The sequence below is a fragment of the Mycteria americana genome, chromosome 3 (genome assembly GCF_035582795.1).
Source record: "Mycteria americana isolate JAX WOST 10 ecotype Jacksonville Zoo and Gardens chromosome 3, USCA_MyAme_1.0, whole genome shotgun sequence".
In the NCBI taxonomy this organism is placed as follows: Eukaryota; Metazoa; Chordata; class Aves; order Ciconiiformes; family Ciconiidae; genus Mycteria; species Mycteria americana.
The window spans coordinates 1,929,239-1,941,904 of record NC_134367.1 but is presented as its reverse complement, the minus strand read 5'-3'; the positions used below and the strand labels follow the sequence as shown (position 1 = coordinate 1,941,904).

Sequence of the window (12,666 nt, the reverse complement as noted above, 5' to 3'; positions counted from 1 at the left end):
CTTGTTTGCCTTAGCATGGACTAGTTTACCCAACATCTGTTGGAATTACATCCTAAAAATAAGGGTGAAATGTCCGTGTGTTGGAGAGAGCTGGAACCCAGGAGGTGCCCAGTGTTGGGACCGGCCAAGGACCGGCTGTGGTGGGAAGCCCTCTGCCAGGAGAAGGTTGGGGCTGGGAGGACCATGCGTGGGAGGCAGCCTCAGTGGGAGGCGGGGAAGGGGTGTGTGGGAGGGTGTCGCATCCCGTTAAGAGATGAGTCAGTTTGCAGCTCTAATTAAAGCCCAGGCCATGTGCTGAGGGGAAAGGAGGTGGTGGGGGAGCAGGAGCGCAGACACAATGCGAGGGGTGGAGCGTCCTCTGCCAGCCGTGAGTCAGAGGAACCAGGGGGAGATGGCAGAGGAGCAGAAGATGGGCTGAAGGAGAAGCTTGCAGGAAAAGGAAACAAAACAAAAGCAATCAAACACACTTAAACAAAGCATTGAAACAGACTGTGTTTAGATAGTTGTTAAAATGCTGTAAGGCCAAGAAGCTAAAATTTACAGGGATGCAGGGAAGAGCTCAGTCTGTGATCTAAGGATGGTGGTGCTGGTGGTGAGGGCTTGCTTGGCCAAATGGTGACTGGAGGACACCAAAAGGAGGGTAACGTGATCGCGTGTTGTCTTCCCTTTGTACCGTTTCCTTCACAAACGAGGCATCAATTCAATAAGAACGACTTGTGTTCGGTTAGTTACCTCTTCAGAGGTCACTTGGTCCATGTCTTCTGGCTTTGCCACGGAGGAACCGCTCCTCCTGCAGCTGCAAAAAGCTTGTCCTTACCCTGTCTCTCTTTGGTTCCAGGTGCAAAGTAGGTCAACCACCATGAGTGGCCTTGGGGACAGCTCAACGGACCCTGCCAACCCCGACTCTCGGAAGAGGAAAGGCTCGCCCTGTGATACAGCCCAGAGGTACGTGCGCTGCTCCCAATCTGTCCCCTGCCGCGGCTACTTTGTCATTCCCACTGCGTCGCTCTGTCCCGTCTGCTCGAGCAGATGGAGCCGGGTTTCAGCCACTCGGAAACGTTCACACTTCCCACCAGAACTTCGCTTTGCTTTTAGCGGTGGCTGCAGTGGAAGATGGAGCATGATGGAAATGCAGCTCCCCATCTGCTCTGCTTGTTGTTAGGTGGCAAATGATGATTAGAGGCTCGTTATCAAAGTTAATGTATTGATTTTATAAATTGAGAGCGCTCAGAGCATCGCAAAAGCTTTCTCGGGGTAAATTTGGGGGAGTTACTTCTGTGAGGTCTGCAGATCATCCCAAGCCTTCTGCCTCTTCACGCCAGATTCCCAAGAAATCCGTGGTTTTGTAATATTCAGAAACTCCGGTGGAAACCCTCTTGCTCCATGGTGCAATTACAAACCAGAAAATATTTCTGTCTGAAGTATCTTCATTTCTGTGTGCTCATGCAGACTGCTTCAAAGCTCAGCTCACTGCAGAAAGGCACCTTTTGCTTATGACTGAGCCTTCCTGTCCCAGGTACCTTGCCACCTGATTTAAGACTACAAAGCCCTAGACAGAGGCAGTTGTGATCTCCTTCCACAGGCTTTCCCAGGCTCCCTGTAAATCCTGTGCATCTTTTTCTATGGCGATATAGTAAGGATGAACGTATGGTGCTGCTGCTGCCTCCATGTCTCTGCTGCCTGGGATGCTGTTTTGCTTGTCGTCGCAGAATATTGATGCACTGAGCAAACCCCAGGTGTATTTTCTGTCACTTACAGCTCATACATGATATTCTACACAATAAATGTAAAGGCTACGCTGTTTCAGTAGAGAGACATTAAGAGGTTGTTTGAGGATTTTGTTTATTGCAGTTTTTGGTTGCAACATCTCCCTTCTGGAGAGTTCACACAGCTTCTTACAGAGGCTCTGTGGTTCATGGCTTAGCCGTGTGCCATTAAAGGAGTAATAATTACAGAACATGTTTTGATAGCACTTGTAGCCATCTTATTCCTAACAAATACTTCTGTAATCACATGAAATATTTCCCCTTTCTGGCTGAGTCATTTGAGTCAGAGCTCTGCAGCCCTTGCTGCTCTCTCCAGGCCGGTCTCGGAGACGGTCCTTGCCCCGGAGGTGAGTGTGGGGTGGAGCTGTTGGTCCTTGGGTCCAAGCAAGGTGGGCTTGGATGCCTCTTCTTGAAGGAACTGCTCTCCAGATGGCTGAGCACATCTTTGCTTCATCTGGTCTGCCTTTGGAAAGCAGATCTCTTGTGGTTTCCTAACCCCTAAGCACCCCAAGAAAGCCTTCTGCTGCCGGCACCAGGGATCTTTCAAAGTACGAGGAATGAACTGATCGTAGAGAAGCAGAAACTTCTGGATGAAGGATTCTCCTTCCTTCTCCAAGCACAACGAGTTTTCACATCCACAAAGCACCTACAAGCATTTTTAGAAGGGTTGACTCAAATACTTGTCATTGGGTTGGCTATCCAACCCGAACACTGGAGCTGAACGTTTTACTAAAATCCAGAAGGGACGTCCTCACCAGTGCTGTGTCTTTCTTCCTTCAGCCCATCTCCCGACTCGCAGCCGTGGCAGGGAGGGACCTCGTCCTCCTCCCTGAGCTGGCCAGAGTCCTCCGTAACGTACTCCGGAGCAAAGTGAACTTCAAAACTCCTTTGTTAAAACCTGGAACGTTTAACTATTGCTTTTGATGATACTTGGGAGTCATAAAGAACAGCCCACTGCTGTAATATTCTCATGATGCTTTTATGTAAGGAAAATTGGCCAATTTTCCCTCCTACAATTTGAAAGTTGCCACAGCAACAGCAACATTAAGGGTTTTCATGAAATGAGCTCACCCACAACAGAGGGAAATTTTTTTCTCTCCCCTCTGCTATTGCTTTTGGTTCACAGGGAGAGCTAGCAATTAATTTGACCTTAACTAAAATACTCACTCAGCTCCATCGAGAAGCATTTGCCTGCCCATTGCCGGGGAGCGTGCCAGCGCTGGTGTCACCGATACCTGTGCAAAGGGAGGTTGAGGTCCGTGGCTGGACCCAGCACTTCTGCAGCATGTGGACATCCCACCTACCTCCATGAAGCTCTTTTTGCTGCCTGTGACCCCTTAGCACCCATTGGCAGCTGCCTGCTGGGGAAGCGAGGGGTCCTGCGCCCACCCGAGCCCATTGCAGAGGAGTTTCCAAGTCACGCTGCATGTTTTCTGTGGAAAGTCTCGCTTGTGGACTTCATGAGACCGGTGGCCTGAGCAGAAACACGGCTGGTGTTCTCCACACCCGCAGCTGGCTTTGCCTTTTCTTTTTTCTTTCTTTTTTGATTCTGCTGCTCCACTGAGTTAAAGGAGGGCAAGTCATTCCTGTTGCTTCTCTGGGCAGTCTCACCGCCTGGAGAGACATGGGCAGGAGGAGAAGCAAGATGATGGACAGTAAACCTGGGAGGCAAGGGGAGGTTCATCATGGAGGCTCATCCCTGCGGTCGTCAGGTATTTTCATGTAAGAGCAAGTTTAAGCAGCAGTAAAATGCCCAAGAGACAACACCTACCTGTCAGACCTGGATATTGAGCTAATAAAGTGGCTGGAATTAGGAAAAAATAAAGAAACATCTGTGCAGCCTACCTGAGGAGCTCCTTAGAGAGGAGACCTGGTGTTGTCTCGTCCCCTTTTGGACAGATATGGTTTCTAAAGGGTCTCTGCAGAGTTATCAGAGTATATCCATGCTCTGGTTGACTTGCACTCTCAGCAGATAAAATAAACCAAAACCTCTTCTTGAAGCCTTCAGCTGTTAGCGGAGCTTGTTTGGCCACGTAGCACAAGCCAGAGCACGTCTGCGGTGGGACACAAATCTCCTACCGAGCCGGACTTTTGGAATCAGCTTTTGTAACCAGTGTTTTCGCAGCCCCTCCGTGAATGGTGGGGCCTCTTTGAGGCCAGAAGCATCTCGCCATACCCACAGGCATCTCAGCAGCTTCTTGGTGTCCAGTAAATAATAGGGATTTTCAGGCAATACTTCTTACATAGAGTGCTGGGCATCCTGTGGAGGTTGTAACAAAAAATTAGGTGGTTTATTGAAAACCAACCTGATAAAAGGCATCGCAAGCGGTGTAGAGCCGTGTTGGGCATTTTGAGCTGTCCTCATTTCATCCCGCGGTTGATGTAGTGGAAGGTATTGAGGGAAAATGTGTCTGTCCCATATGCACAGTTTGTTTTGGTGGCTTTGATGCTTATAATGTCTTTGGTAAAGGAATATGTTACAGTGTCCAGGGTGGCTTCAATGATGGCCATGTCATAGCTTGTAAATAATGCAGTCTCAATTCCCAGAATGTAGAAATAGTTGATGGGAGAGCGTTGGGCTTCTGCAGCGGCCGGGAGCTAAAAGAAAAGCTGCTTTTACTGGGACAAAAAGGTTGATCTCATGAATATTTTTCATCTTCCTCTTGTCACCGTTGATTCAGATTTTCACTTTGGTGAACTCCGGTGGATGTTGTTAACCTTTATGTGTGAATTTAGGATTAAACTTGGCGACAGCTGGAATAGTGGCTGTGGAAAAAATAGGAGGCTGTATATAACTATTTTTGATTATTTTTGTTATAGCTCATTTATAACTATTTTTGAGAGAGTCCTGAATGTGAGAGGTCTGTTTTTGATGGGGGTGTCTGGCTAGCCCTACGTATCTCCCTTGGCATTGATTTTGATTATTTTTATGTGCATAAAAATATACAAAAGCCTGAAAGAACTCCCCAGTATTTTGGAGGTATTCGGATTATAGCACAGTCATCACTCCAGCCAGTAGTTGTACTTTTGGGTTCTTGTCCAGTGCCCAGGTGTGACTAGACTGAGCAGTAGGAAAAACTCATTAACGTGACTTTTAATTGTTTTTTCTTTCTCTAACAGCAATGAAAAGCGGCGACGGGAACAGGAGAACAAATATTTAGAGGAGCTGGCGGAGCTGCTGTCTGCAAACATCGGGGACATCGACACTCTGAGTGTCAAACCCGACAAATGCAAGATCCTAAAGAAGACGGTTGATCAGATCCAGCAGATGAAGAGGTTGGAGCAAGGTAAGGCGGCAGCCTCCTGCCTTGGCTTGTCGGGAAGCTTCAGAGTAAGATTGTTCTCCTGCTACCCTTCAGACACTAGATTGCAGCAGATAATCATGACTTAATTCATGAAAAATCATGACATAATCGTTCTATTTGCAATAGTTTTCCTTCTCCCACTTTTATGAAAGCAGTAATACAAAAGGGAATGCTTTACCTTCGTCGCTTGCCTTGTTTAAGGTGCCACCTTTGTTTCTGATGCAAGGTGGCACTTTATTCCGTGTTTGTGATTAATCCTGAAATTATTCCTTAGATTAAAATAATTAGAAGTGCTCGTTAAGCTTTCAGGATCAGGCCCATTAAGTGCTTATCAGCAATACTGCTATTAACTGCGTGCAGAAACCCCGTTTTATAGCTGGGTAAGGTGAAGGACAGATAGCTCTGCCCCACGCTGTGCAAGACTGGGTGAAGAACCACGTAGCCTTGTCAGATCTGTTCTCCTGCCAACCAGACCGATTAGAGGGGGCGTTGATCCACCTCCCGCCGGTGAATACGGCACTGTAACCGGTCAACAGAGAAGAGATGCTTGAGAAGCCATATCAAGGTTAAAATTCACCCCGAGTGTCAACTCATAGACTGAAATGTAGAAGTCCAAAGGGCTCAAACGATGCACAGGAGAAGGGGTGAGGTGTATTAAGGAGGGAGTAGGACTTGATCAGGTCCTCGCAACACCAGCATCCCTCCTGGAGCTGCTGCAGGTGGGCTCCAGTTGCTCGGCATCATGCCCGCTACGGGCTGCCCATCTCGTGCGCTCAAATACTTTGTCCTTCGTGCAAACACTTTGTCCTTCGTGCACAAGGTGAATCCCGCTCAGTATTAGCGCTGAGAGCGCATCATCCGTCAAACGTTGCCTTTGCCAAAGCTCCCGCCACACGCTCCGAGCGGAGCGGTGTTGCCTGATAACAGATGTTAAATTTTTCCCAAATCCCGTGGCTGGAACACGGGTATGCACGCACAGGCGCTCCATAAAATCACAGAATGGTTTGGGTGGGAAGGGACCTTTAAAGGCCATCCAGTCCAACCCCCTGCCACGAGCAGGGACATCTTCAACCAGAGCAGGTTGCTCAGAGCCCCGGCCAACCTGACCTGGAATGTTTCCAGGGATGGGGCATCTACCACCTCTCTGGGCAACCTGGGCCAGTGTTTCACCACCCTCAGTGTAAAAAATTTCTTCCTTAGATCTAGTCTGAATTTACCCTCTTTTAGTTGAAGCCAGGCATTGCCGTAGGTCCTCCCAGCTCACTATTATTTTAGGCACCAAATTATGGGGCAAGCACGGCGGCAAAACATTCAGCTCACGTTGCACAGGCTGCCTGGGCTTCCCGATGAACCAGGACGACTGCTTTTAGATTTCATTCATGGCGTGCCCGGGCTCTGAAAGGAGTTTGGTAGCGGGTGAGTACGCCCAGGTTCCTGCTCGCTGCCACTTCCCTGTTCATTAGTTTTCTTGACATTGCACAGCAGGGCTGAACATTAACTAGGACAAGCACTACTTAAAAATATTATGCCTTGAGCTTTGCTCTGTATTGCTGGCTTATCTAGTGCGGCGCCAAATTACTGAAGAAAAGAAACTTCACCTGCATTTGCTCATAGCAGTTTACTGTGAGAGCATTTTATATGAGGAGGTAGGAAAAATATGGCAAAAAGTCAGAATATTTGTGGCCAGAGACAATTTTCTGTCCTTGTAGTTATATCGCATGTTAGACGTCGTGTTTCCCTGCCCGTGTACTTCCTCCTCCTCTCTGTTTCTCAGCCATAAACCCGATTAATATTCGCTAACAGTTGTGAGCGGGGTTTTGCTGCTATAGTATTGTGAACGGTGACGTATCCTGCAGCATTGGCCGTGCTCCTTCTAATGCTCCGTTAGGAAACCCACTTGGAGACGTGAGTTCATGTAACAGAGAGGAGCCGGGGAGTTTGGACTTCGCAGCGATGTGTTACAGCGGGCTCAGGACGTCCCAGCAAACGATGCTGTTAAGCCCAATAATAAGCAAAACCCATAAGCACCGGGAAAAATGATGCTAAACCTCGTAGCAGAGCAGATTTCAATGAAAAAACAGCCAACGTCCTGTCATTAATTTCATTTGGAAAATGTGCCAAGTGCAGAGCTGGGGAGCTTGGGAGGGGGCAGGAGGCAGCGCCGGGGGAGCGGGGACATCCCGGGGCAGGGGCATCATCCTGCTGCCAGCCCTGGAGGGTTTGGAGGTTGCATCCCACCAGGTCTCCCCACCCTGCACCTCTGCCGTGGGTCGTCCTCGGTTTTAACCCACAAAGGGGTGGAAGAGCCGGTAGAAGCTTGCAGATGGATCGCACGCAGGGGCTGAGCCCTCCCTCCCATCCCCCTGCCTGCTGGGCTGCTATTTAAAGTATGAAGCAAATGCTTTTAGAAAAGATTCCTAGGTCTGGACACCTTCCAATGTTAGTAATGTACAGTTGGCAGAACAAGCAGTTTGCGGCTGTGGCAGCAACCTGAAATTCATCTGCCAAGACAGCAATAAACGCAGCGGAGGAAGAGGCCAGACAGTTAATTTTTCAGCCTTTGTCCGTCCCGCAAAAGTTTTTTCGATTTTTTCGAGTCGGGTGGTTTGGGTGTTGGAGCCCTGGACGGTGCTTGCGTGCGGTCGCTCGTTGGGGAAGGAGGAGAAAAGGCCACTGATGCCTCTTGGGCGGTGTGGAGGTCAGCAAGGAGATCTCTCTGAGCATCCTGCCTGGGCTCCACGGGGCAGCGGTCCATCCGTGCGGACCTCCCTCCCCTTTGCCTTCACATCGGCGTCACGCCCAGCACATGGATGCCGGAGGTCCTCTCCTGGGGTGGGTCCTCTGCTGCGGAGCCATGCTGTGAGATGGAGCTCGTGTCCATCCATCACGTGGAGGTGAGCTCGCCCAAGGTTGTTTTAATTCAGAGCAGTGCTGCTGCGGTCAAAACCCGAGGGATGGAGGCAAGCTGGACAGCTTCCCTGCTCAACATGCGTCGCTCTTTGGCTTGTAGGGTTAGCAGAGGTGGCGTAAAGGCCGTTAGAAGAAGCCATCACGGCAGCCTGGTGGAGCTGTGATGGAGTCAGGAGCTGCAGGACGGGGAGGAGGCTCGGTTGCCTCTGGGAAGGCAGCAGTGCATGGTTGCAAATGCAAAAATAAGGCATCTTGGTCATACAGGAGAGTACAAAAATGAGCAGAGATATTGGAAAAGCCGCATTGATGCACGGACCACCGCTTGTTTTGTTCCTTTTCTGTAAAATGATGTAATACTTGCTGCCTACCCTGCAAGTGCGGTGGAGGCCAGGGTCACCCCTGCCCCGAGGAGAGGCAGAGCCTCGGCATCCAATGCCCCTGCGACACCAGGCTCTGCCGTGGCAGGCGGGGTCCAGAAAGTCCTTTTTTTCCCCCGGATGTTTTTTTTAATTAAATGCCCCAGTTTTGGGAGGGTGATAACCTTTGGTTTATGGGAGGGGTGATGAGCAGTGTGCAGAGATCTGACGGAGATGGGAGCTGGCGGAGGAGTCATCTCATCTCCCTTGTAGAGCTCCCAACCTTGGCAGTGTCCTTTTTAAGATGAAGCCACCAAGTCTTTTCCCAAAAGCCCTCTCCATTGATAGGCTGCTTAATTTCCTTCCAGAGCAGGAGTATAAACGCAGCACCTTAATAGAATAAATCAAATAGTATTGAGCTTTTCATTACGCTGCCTACAAACTCAAACAGCCGCAGAGGGTTGCCCTTGAAACACCTCCTAAGGCATCGCAAGTGACTCTACCACCGCCGGCATCCAAGGGACCTCCTTCCCCCCGTCCTTCCTGCGTTTGCTCATCACCGCTCGCTGGCGGTCTCTCCCGCTGTGCCGCCGTATGTTTGGCTTCTGCAGGAATCGATGCGCAGAGCCGGCAGCTACCTGGTCCAGGAGCAGCCGCGGCACGGCTCCCGGCCCCGCCAGGACGCGTGGGGCGATGCTCATGAGTTTCTGGTCCTGCGAGGTCCAAAAGCCCCAGCAGATTTACTCTGTAGTTGCCAAAATGAAGGATTTATTCTGTGTTTGCTTGGATTTGTACAACTTAGCTTGTCTCATGAAGGACCCCGAGTCACTGCTTGCCTTTGCAGTGCAAGGCTTCTGAGGGCGATGGAGGGTTGTATGACCCCACGTACGACACCTTCAGCCCCCGCGAAGCCTGGCTTTTCAGTGGCGGAGCTGCTGAATTTGTTCTCATAGATGTATAAGGAAAAAAAATTCAGATCTTTATTAATGCAGTTTTATTCTGTAATAATGCTACAGAATAGTGACCTGATTTGGGAATGTTTTAAAAAGGCACCAGGCGAAGAATTAGCTTTCTTTCCCGAACGTTACTGTGTTAACCTGCAAAGATGACCCTCAGTTTTTAAGTTGAGTTACTTTGGGCAGGGAGGGGGGGAAGACTGTTTCTTGAGCCTTTACTTTAATAATTTTCAGAGGGTTTAGGGATAAGAGCATTTCTGTCTCTTCTCAGACTACAAAAAAATTCCACAACTTGTTCCTCTGCTGCATGGACGTGTCCTCTTTTGGGTCCAACAAAACCATGGAGCAGTTGTGTCCTCCTGACATCTTTTTGTTTGTTGTTTTGTTTTTTTTTTCCCCTGAAGTGTGGCCATAATAAGACGGGCTCCTTCAGGCAAGTTTGTGCTCCTTTGTCACTAGGGCACGTCAACCCGAAAAGAAGAGGACCCTTAATTTAAGAGCCCCCCATTTGGAGGTTAACCTACTTGGGGAAGTAATTTTCCTTTTGGGTAAATACAGTAGGTTAATTAAGTGAAGTATATGAAATAATTATTGATTTTGGCTGCTCTGTTGCATATGATCATTGGGCTGTCGGTGGCTTTCCTTTAATTAAGTTCCCCTGCTGTCTTGTCATATGCTTAGATTTGGCCCTGGATTTATTTTGTGATATACATGTACAGCTTCTAGCGCAGAGAGGTCCTGGGTCCTCAGTGGGACGTATGGAAGCCTCTTTAAAACAAATGCTGAGTTTCTTCTTGGGTTTGGGAATGCCAACACATGGTGAGCTTTAAAAAGACAACAAAAAAGCCTTGGCTTTGTATTTAGCGGTGGTCAGAAAATGGTGAAGTGGTGGCTTGGGAAGAGGCTTCTCCCACAGCCTGCAACAGCAGCGTGAGGTTTTGGGAGGAGGAGAGGAGGAGACCTTGTCCTCGGGCGCTGAGTCAAGAGCCCCTTCTTGTCCCAGCAGCTGAGTGATGTGGTACGTTATTAAAGATCATAAAATTACTCCCATAAAACCACAAAGCGAGTAATTGCGTGCAATGTGTGGAAGCAAGTCACAGAGCCGAGGCCCCTTGGAGAGCTTTACCCCAAAGCAGAGCAACCCAGTGCAGAGCAATTAAAGGCTTTCAGCTGGTTTCTTCTGCCCAGGTCCAGGCTCCCACGTTACCCTCAGTCGACAGGGTTTTGTGTCCACAGCCCCTGGGGACGGAGCTCTACATGGACTTCCATTAGCTTTGAGGAAATATCTAGCCCAAGTCCGTGTTACTGAGTCTGCAAAGGAGCTGGACATCTCCAGTGCAGGAGTGGAAGGAGCCTTTGGGACCTTCTCCCTCCCTTGGCTTTATTTTGCCACGATAATGTAGTTAAAGTCTTTAGGCTTTTTTTTTTTTTTTTCTGTTTAGCATCCTCCTAAATTGTCTGCATTTGCTTCTTTCACCAACTCCAAGGTGAACACATCTTTCTTGACGTGCATTGAATCGTAGGCAGTATTTCCAGTTTCTGATTAAACTTCTCAGGTCCTTGGAGCTGCTGCCTCCACACCACCAAGGGAAAGCGCCTTCTGCATAACGTACTCTGCCTTCTTTATGCTTGCATTATTTCTTGCATTTTATATTTTTGACTACTCTGTCATTTCAGCTCCTCCCTCTCTCTATATTGTAATCCAGTATCCTCTTGGAGAAGTCTAACATTTTACCTGGGCACTGGCAATCTCTCTGTCCGGCTGGAACCATCTCATTTCCATAAAGCTTATTTCCATTTCTGATAGTGGTGGTGTTTGACAAATGGTCTCAAAGCAGGGTCAGCTCTGAGATCAGCCCAGGTTGCTGAGGGCTTTACCCTGTTGGGCTTTGGAAGTCCCCAAGGATGGAGAAGCACAAGTGCTCTGGGCAACCTGCTCCAACGCTTGGCTGGCCTCGTGGTAAACAAGATTTTCCTTGTATCCCACCTGAACATCTCTTGTTTCACTTCCACCCATTGCTTCTCATCTTCTCACCATGCATCGCTGTGAAGAGCCTGGCTCCACCACCTCCATAACTTCTTGTAGGCATGGGCAGGCTGCTGTCAGGTGCCCCAAAGCTATCCCTTCTCCAGGCAGAGCAAACCCCTTCCCTTGGCCTCTGGTCTCAGGATCAGTGCTCCAGCCCTGACCATCTTGGTGGCCTCCACTGAATTCACTCCAGTTTGCCTTACACTGGGGTCTCAAGACTGGGGACGCAGTATCTGGTGGTCACCTAGATGTGGTGCCCAGGCTGGCCATGCAGATGGAGCAAGTTGAAGACAGGAGCCAGTGGCTGCTCTACCAAGTACAGGTTGCCATCAGGAGAGCCAAGGGGGAGAGAGGTCCCAGGGACTCTGGACCCCGGGGATGCATTCCCACATCACATCAGAGCTCCTTCCTTGGTGGCCTGGAGAGCTGCCCAAGGTGGGTGTTGCTGCCAGGAGGGCAGGGTGACAGCACGCCATTACTGCTGCCTTTCTCCCTTGCACCCAGAAATTGAGATAAACTTAAACTTAGATTCAGAGAATTCAGGTGTAATTTTTGGTCGCTTTTATGTGCCGAGTCAACACAGAGGTCCTTCAGTGGACCCGAAAGAGGACACTTTCATGCAGTGGAAGAACAAGTCGTAGAGTTTTTGCATAGTCAGAGAAGAGATGGAAACCCCAGTACTTGGAAAATCATTAAAGTGAAGTCTCAAGAAATAGCCGGAGCTCAAAGCATCCCAGCTTTCAAGGCCAGCGATGTATTATAAACAGAAGTTTAGGTCTAACATTTGAGGTTTGACTGAAGAACAAAAGCAAGCAGCAGAATGGCATCTGAGGAGCAATGTAAGTGGAAATGTCTCCTGGAAATGGAGTAAACGAAAACCGCTTTAAGGGGTTTACATTAATTAAAGGATTTTTTTAATTAATTAATTAAAACCACATTAAGGTTTGTGTCAAATATAAAATTAGGTTGGAATCTCTTCAGGCTACAACTGTCAGCCTGGTGCTGTAGTCTCCTCTTTAAATGCATTGACTTTATTGGAGTTATCCTGATTTTGTTTGCTTCAAGGGAGGTCAGAAAAGGGGAGCTTTGCTTTTGCCTTAGAACAGTGTTTTGCAGACTCTGGGTTCCTCCGCCTTCATCCCTGAGGTCAAGAAGGACCTTCTCGGCCAGTGGTGCTGTCGCTGGGTGTTTGCAGGTGCTGGGGAAGAAAGTTCTTTCTTCATTCCAAATCTGGTGGTTGGGTTAGCCCTGATGGAGCTGCTCGTGCTACTAGAGGGAGGGGTGCACACCGCTTTCATCCCGTCTCAGCGGCCAAGTTTTCACTGTATGTTAGAGGGCTACAGA

At 49.0% G+C, this 12,666-nt stretch overlaps 1 protein-coding gene across 5 annotated transcripts in view; it reads left to right on the top strand.

Moving 5' to 3' along the window:
• The window catches only part of NCOA1 (nuclear receptor coactivator 1), a 185,667-nt gene that overhangs the window by 119,741 nt on the left and 53,260 nt on the right, over positions 1 to 12,666 (top strand). For all 5 annotated transcript variants that reach the window (XM_075497637.1, XM_075497635.1, XM_075497636.1 and 2 more), the window contains exons 3-4: positions 839 to 945; positions 4,887 to 5,053. In XM_075497637.1, coding sequence (XP_075353752.1) covers positions 860 to 945; positions 4,887 to 5,053 — 253 coding nt within the window. In that variant the 5' untranslated portion in view covers positions 839 to 859. The remainder of the gene's footprint in view (positions 1 to 838; positions 946 to 4,886; positions 5,054 to 12,666) is intronic.